General features: G+C 39.3%; 1 protein-coding gene across 1 annotated transcript in view; it reads left to right on the top strand.

The window, feature by feature from the left end:
- Positions 1–7,528, top strand: part of Psme4 (proteasome (prosome, macropain) activator subunit 4) — a 100,768-nt gene that overhangs the window by 68,928 nt on the left and 24,312 nt on the right. The window contains exons 29-31 of the mRNA XM_013017913.1: positions 1,190–1,243; positions 1,729–1,858; positions 3,546–3,627. Of these exons, the coding sequence (XP_012873367.1) occupies positions 1,190–1,243; positions 1,729–1,858; positions 3,546–3,627 (266 nt within the window). The remainder of the gene's footprint in view (positions 1–1,189; positions 1,244–1,728; positions 1,859–3,545; positions 3,628–7,528) is intronic.

The following is a 7,528-nucleotide window of genomic DNA, read 5'->3' as shown; positions in this document are numbered from 1 at the left end:
TAATCTTATAAATGTGTTAGAAACAAATGCATGAAAGAAAAAAAACATTAAAATACATATCTAAGGGTTCATTTTCCTAACATCACATTATCTGAGCTTTTCTGCTTGACTCATACATACACTAGATATTGCAAATAAGGGAAACCATGGGACCTATGTTTCTTTGGGCTTGGCTTACTTCACTTAATTATTGTATCTTTTTTCAATGTGAGTTGTGTTTGATATTTTTAGATAGTAACACATCAGACAGTATAACTGATATATCTCAGACATTGAATTCTACATTCAGGTTCAACACATATCACTTTATATCACATATAACTTATCATTATGACCTCTCAGATTTGTTACCAAAGTATTAGTTAAACTGTTTTCATGTTTTTAAGGAACAAAGCAATTTAGTGCTGATATTCCAGTAGAAGCCTTCCTAATTCAGTTTTGGTTTTGCCTTATTGACTATTGCTTTACTATATGATTTTGGCCACTTAGTGTTTTCTGATATATCTTTTGTTGTTGTTGTAGGTTTTTTAAACTTGTCCTGGGGCTTGAACTCAGGTCCTGAGCACTGTCCTTGATTCTCTCTCTGCTCAAGACTAATGGTCTTCCACTTGAGCCACAGTGCCACTTCTGACTTTCTATTGGAAATGAGAGTCTTACAGACTTTCCTGCCTAGGCTGGTTTTGAACCGTGATCCTCAGATCTCAGCCACCTGACTAACTAGGATTACAGGCGTAAGCCACCTATGCCTCACTTCTAAAATGTCTTTCCTGGAGGCTGGCTTGTTTATGACCAGGTTTTACTACACTGTCTGTACTGGCCTATGACTACTGGGCTGAAGCGTTCATCCTGCCTCCTCCTCTTGAGTGCTCAGCAGTCTATAAGTACCAGGCTCCCCTGTCAAACTTATTTTCCAAATGTCTTTATAAATAAGAATGTATTTTAATATTTTTCTTTTTACTTTTGAATGCCTACTTAGAAACTGTTGAGTTGCTTGCTATACCTACTCTTTCTTGTTCGTTTCCCAGTCTTTGGTTACATATCTATGTTCTTTCTAGCTTGCTCCTTACTAGGGCTTTTTACTCTGGTAATTCAGAGTAAATTTGACTGGAATTTGAATTTATATTACATTATTTGATATTTGTCATAGTATTATAGTAAAACTATTTCTCAAATTTGTTTTTTTTTTAAGGAACTATGAAAATCTGGTAAATGCTTTGCTGGATGGTGTGGAGCAAAGAAATCTGTAAGTTTAAAAGTTATTTTAAACTTCAGAGCATATTTTTAAATGTTATAGAAGTTTTCTACTTAGGAAGGCTATAATGACTTATAGAAATTTATACTTTGGTGGGCTGGCAACGTGGCTTAGTAGTAGGGTGCTTGCCTGGTATTCATGAAGCCCTGTGTTCCATTCCTTAGTATCACATAAACAGAAAAGGCTGGAAGTGACACTTTGGCTCTAGTGGTAGAGTGCTAGTCTTGAGCAAAAGAAGCTCAAGGGTGTGACTCAGGCCCAGAGTTCAAGCCCCAGGACTGGCAGACAGAAAAAAAAAAAAAGAAAGGAATTTATACTTTTTGTGTTAAAGACTCTGGGAGAGCTTGAGAAGATAAGAGCAGTGTCCTTTGAAAGACATATTTTAATTCTTGAGAAACTTAAAATTTGTTTCAAATACAGGCTTTTAAGTTATTTTATGAGCAATAGGATTTGTGACTTTTACCCCTCTTTTTCAGGCCTTGGAAATTTGAGCATATAGGCATTGGACTCCTGTCTCTACTTTTAAGAGATGATCGAGTGTTACCTCTTCGTGCCATACGATTTTTTGTTGAGAATCTCAACCATGATGCAATTGTAGTTCGAAAGGTAAATACTTCTATTTTAGCAGCTGTCTTAGGTTCGAGAATATTTACCTCACTAGAGGTATGTAACTTCTTCAGAAACAGTATATTCCCTAATCAACACCTTGGGCTATATTAATTTGAAATTTCCTCCTATGCAGAGACAATAACAATTCAACAAAAATATGAAGGCAAATTCAGGCTTTGTGAATTTTAATATTGAAAGTAGACCCAGACCCAGGGAATATTGATCTTGAAAAATTAGAAATCAGACATACAGTTTCAAGATAGGTTGTGCAGCTTTTGATTTTCTTCTCAAGTCTTAAAAGGGAACTGTAAGAAAGGTGCTTGTGGGGCTGGGAGGGTGGCTCAATGGTAGAGTGCTTGCCTCACATGCATGAGGCCCTGGGCTCAATTCCTCAGCACCACATAAGCAGAAAAAGCTGGAAGTGGCACTGTAGCTCAGGTGGTAGAGCGCTAGCCTTGAGCTGAAGAGCTGAGGGACAGTGCCCAGGCCCAGAGTTCAGGCCCCATGATTGACAAAAGAAAAAAAAGAAAAGTGATTGTTTTGACTGATAAGTTGGAGCAAAAAAAAATTTTTTTTTCATCAGTCGTGGGGCTTGAACTCTAGGCTTGGGCGCTGTCCCTGAGCTCTTCAGCTCAAGGTTAGCACTCTACCTCTTGAGTCACAGTGCCACTTCTGGCCTTTTCTGTTTATGTGGTGCTGAGGAATCGAACCCAGGGCCTCATGCATGCAAGGCAAGCACTCTACCACTGAGCCACCTTCCCAGCCCCAGAGAAAATTTCTTACATAGACTCTGAGGCTGATAGGTGAGGAGTGAACCAGGAATTAATTAAAATAAGAAGAGATCAGATTTGTTTTGACTGAGATGAACACAGAATAATCAAGAGTAGAAGCTGCTATAACTTCCTTCCTGTTACATATATCCTTTTTTCTTTTATTTATTTTAATTTTATTGTTAAGGTGTTACAGAGGGGTTATAATTATATATAATGTGTTTGTTTGTTGGTCATGGGGCTTCAACTCAGAGCCTGGGCACTGTCCCTGAGATCTTTTGCTCAAGGCTAAGTTGTCTACCACTTCGAGCCACAGTGTCTCTTCTGGTTTTCTCTGGTGGTGATTTGGAGGTAAGAGTCTGACAGACTGGGCAGGGAATGTAGCTTAATGGTAGAATGCTTGCCTAAATTGCATGAATCCCGGGTTCAATTCCACAGTACCACATAAGCAGAAAAAGTGGCAATGATGCTGTGGCTCAAGTGGTAGAGTGCTAGCCTTAAGCAAAAAAAGCTATGGGGAAATGCCTAGCTGCTGAGTTCAAGCACCAGGACTGGCCAAAGAAAAGAGTCTCACGGACTTTCCTGCCTCAGCTGGTTTTGATCTATGATCCTCAGATCTCAGCCTCTGAACAGCTAGTTAGGATTACAGGTGTGAGCCACCAGTACCTCGCCAAGATTATTAGGAGATTAATTTTCCCCCAAGAATTTTTTTTTTTGGTTAGTCATAGGGCTTGAAATCAGGTCTTGACCCCGAGGTTTTTCAGCCCAATGCTAGTATTTTATCACTTTGAGCCACAGCCCCATTTCCAGAGGGAGTTGTTTTTGAAAGAAATGGAAAGCAACTTCTGTTGATAAAGCAGTCAGTCATTAAGAAATTTAAAATTTTTGATATACATGCATTACTTGTTTTCTAGATGGCTATCTCAGCTGTTGCTGGTATTCTCAAGCAGCTAAAGAGAACCCACAAAAAGCTGACCATCAACCCTTATGAAATCAGTAAGTATAATAACCAAACAACTAATAGTCCTTTTCAATATAGAAAAAATTTCCTTCAAATGCATAAATTAAAGTTCTTGATCTCATTATATTGTTCTCTGGAAATAAGCACAAAGTATGATTGTTCTGTTGGAAGTAGTGACTTGAAAAAAAAAAAAATTGCCTGGCGCTGGTGGCTCACACCTGTAGTCCTAGCTTTTCAGAAGAAGAGATCTGAGGATCTCTTCTTCCCGGGTGGAAATTTTGTGAGACTTTTGTGTCCAATTAACCACTAGAAAACTGGAAATGATGCTATGGCTCAAGTGGTAAAGTACTAGCCTTGAGCTGAAAATCTCAGGGACAGTGCCCAGGCCCTGAGATCAAGCCCCGAGACTAACTCTCCACCAAAAAAAAGTGATTAAAAATATTTATAGAAATACAGTGGCTTCTTATTACTTCTTGCTTCCTTTTTTTGGCTGCTTTTGTTTTGCTTCTCATTCTGGAGATTGGACCTAGGGACTTGTGAAGCAAGTGCTCTACCAGTGAGCTCTTTGTCTTCTCTTAGTATATATATATGTGTCTTTTGCCAATTCAGAAAATTATGTCATTTGCTTCATATTATTTATCTTACCACTAAGCAATTATATATATCTGAAAAAGGATAGGCTATATTTGGAAAAAACGAACCTAAAGGAGAATACCGAGAACCACAAAAGAGAAATGGGACAACTTTGATAATTGTCCTTACTCATTAGCAGAGATAGCAGCTCCAACTCTGGCAGGGAGGGGAGGCAACTTCTTTGATAGACTAGTAGATCTGTCTGTGGGAAGTCCCTCTCCCTCTCCCTCTCCCTCTCCTCCCCCTCCCCCCTCCTCTTCCCATTTCCTTGCACACATCCAGTCTGGGGTTTTGGCAGCTAGTAACTTCCCCAGGATGACAACTTATGAGTAGGCCTTCTGTTTGAAACTCAGCTGTCAGGCTATAAGATTATTAGCAGCCTGCATAGCCTGCATCTATCCATTATATGAGACCAAAACACACTTAGAGGGTTGGAAACAAATTTTTGATGATCAGTAATATCTGCTACACCCAGTCAGTATCCAAGGAGCCCATTTAGAGAATGTAGATTCCTTCCTCAGTGAGAGCTTCATAGTCCTAGTCTAACTATTCTTTTGTTTAGAGTACCTACAAGACTTAGCACTTGCAAAGGAGATACTAACATATGCTAGTAGAGAGCTAAAATTACTGAGAGATGAATTTAAGTGATTGCTGGTGGGCAAGCTTTGATCGTGGCACACCACAGCACACCCAGCAAGTTTATTTCCTGGGAAATTTCAGAAAATTTACTGGTGTGTTCCTTGGTAAACAGCATGGAATCTGCTTACACTAACTGAATACAATCAACTTGTGGTCAGGCAGACTCTGGAACTGAGCCATATCTGGGATATTTGAAAGTCTAGGAACTTCTGTGGTCTTAGAACCAACAGAGGTTGTCAATAAAAGATGCTGAGAAGTCAGAGGCAGGGACAGTTTACTACAGGATTACACAAGCAAGGATTCCTTAGAAGCAACTGGGACCCTGAAGGTATGTAATAGGAAATAAATCAGTTGAGGACAGCCTCCTGTGAAGTACCCATTGTCCAGTTCTGCCCTTGGACTATGAGCTGACTGCTGATGAGACAGCCCTCTAACCCACATGGAAAATTTGTGTTCTCTCACAGCCTCCTGTACCCTGAAAAAAGGTATATAAGACACAAAGAATAATTGAAAATTCATATGTTGTATATATAAGTCCCTTTGTTAGCTTGTTAATCCTAGCTACTCAGGAGGCTGAAATCTGAGGATCACAGTTCAAAGCCAGCCTGGGCAGGAAAGTCTGTAAGACTCTTAACTCCAATAAACCACCAGAAAACTGGAAGTGGCACTGTGGCTCAAGTGGTAGGGAGCTTGCCTTGAACTGAAGAGCTGAGGGACAGCACCCAGGCCCAGAGTTCAGGCCCCATGACTGATTGAAAAAAGAGAAAAGTTCCCTTGTTTTTGTTGATGTTTAAGATTTAAGGTTGTTATATTTGTTTTATTTATTTGGAACTTGAACTCAGGGCCTGAGCACTGTCCCTGAGCTCTTCTGCTGAATGCTAGTGCTCTACCACTTATGGTTTTCTGATGGTTAATTGGTGATGAGTCTCATTCGTATTTTTCAGTCTTGCCTAGACTGGCTTCGATCTGCAACCTCAGATTTCAGCCTTCTAAATAGCTAGGATTACAGGCATGGATCTTTATCTGTGTATATGATATAGACCAAAACTTTTTTTAGTTTTTACTCTTTAATATAGGACATTCTTCCACTCCTATTTACTTTTTGATTCTGCTGCTCCCTCTACTCCTTTAACTTTAGGCCATCATATGTGAATCATACCTCCTATCTTTGAGTGTTCAATTTTAAAAATTATTCTTGTAACCTGGGTGCCAGTGGCTCATGCCTGTAATCATAGCTACTCAGGATGCTGAGATCTGAGGATTGCAGTTTGAAACCAGCCAGGGCAGGAAACTCCATGAGATTCTTATCTCCAGTTAACCCCCAGAAAAACGTAAGTGTCACTGTGGCTCAAAGTGATAGAGCATATGCCTTGAGCATAAAAGCTCCGGAATGCCCAGGCCCTGAGTTCAAGCCCCATGACCAACAAGAAAAAATATATATACTGTCCCCTTTCTATAGCCCTTACCCATTTATGTATTCATTCTAAAAGTAAAATTATTCTCTTGCTCATATTCCCTTCTGCTTCTGCTCCCCATTCCCAATCTGTCCTCATTTCCTACACTCATACCAGGTCCCCTAATAACATAAACCTCATTAGTATTTTCATTTTATTTGTTTTATATGTTGTTTTGAATTTTGCCTTGGTTGTTTTCTCTTTTTTTGTTGTGTATGTATGTTGTTGTGTGTATATGCTGCATATATGTGTAGGGTTATTCAATTTTCCTTAGTCTCCTTTCCCTACCCTATACAACTGCTTCTACTTTAGATCACTTTCTCATTAGCCTGTCTATTAGATTTAACTCTCACCCCTTCTTTATCTAACCTCTGTATAACCCTTTATAATACTATTTATTAGTCCTACCCTTATGCTCTCCTTCCTATTGCCACACTAAGGTCTTACGTATTCATTTGAGGATATTGGGATGGTAGTGGTGACTAGTTTCATTAGGGATTATGGTTTATCAACTGCAGTAGCTTTTGTAGCCAAGATTCCTTAACCAATGTGGACACTGTCTTGAACATTGAAATGATTTTGTTGTTGTTGTATTTCGATGCCATCCTAGAGCTTATACTCAGGGCCTGGGTACTGTTCCTGAGTCTTTGTGCTCAAGTTTAACATTCTACCACTTGAGCCATAGTTCCACTTCTGGAGTTTTGGTAGTTAACTGAAGATAAGAATCTCACAGACTTTTCTGCCTGGGCTGGCTTCTAACCTCAGTCCTCAGATCTTAGCCTCTTGACCAATTAGGATTACAGGCATGAACCATTATTGGTGCCTAACCTTTTTCCTGATAAAGTGAATAGATATGAGGTCCATAGGTACTTAACATATAACATAGGTTACATATTACATTTAACTCACCAAGCATGAGCCACCGGCACCTAACAAAATTATCTTGACAACTGAGACCCACTACTTTAAGAAAATGTACCACAATCCAGCCATTACTCAGTCTTAAATAATTTGCAAGAAATCACCAACTAAAAGGACACAGGAGACTGAAATTGCCATGTAATTTTGGTCCCAGACACATAAATCCCAGCAAAAAAAATCACTAGATTCATGAATAAAAAAGGTAACATGTCTCCTTCAAAAGCGCATAAATCCATATTGAAGAATTTTTTTTTTTTTTTGTCGGTCGTGGGGCTTGAACTCTGGGCCT

The sequence above is a fragment of the Dipodomys ordii genome, unplaced genomic scaffold (assembly GCF_000151885.1).
Source record: "Dipodomys ordii isolate 6190 unplaced genomic scaffold, Dord_2.0 Scaffold37, whole genome shotgun sequence".
Classification (NCBI taxonomy): domain Eukaryota; kingdom Metazoa; phylum Chordata; class Mammalia; order Rodentia; family Heteromyidae; genus Dipodomys; species Dipodomys ordii.
The sequence above is the reverse complement of the archived record's forward strand: the minus strand, read 5'-3'. Positions and strand labels throughout refer to the sequence as shown.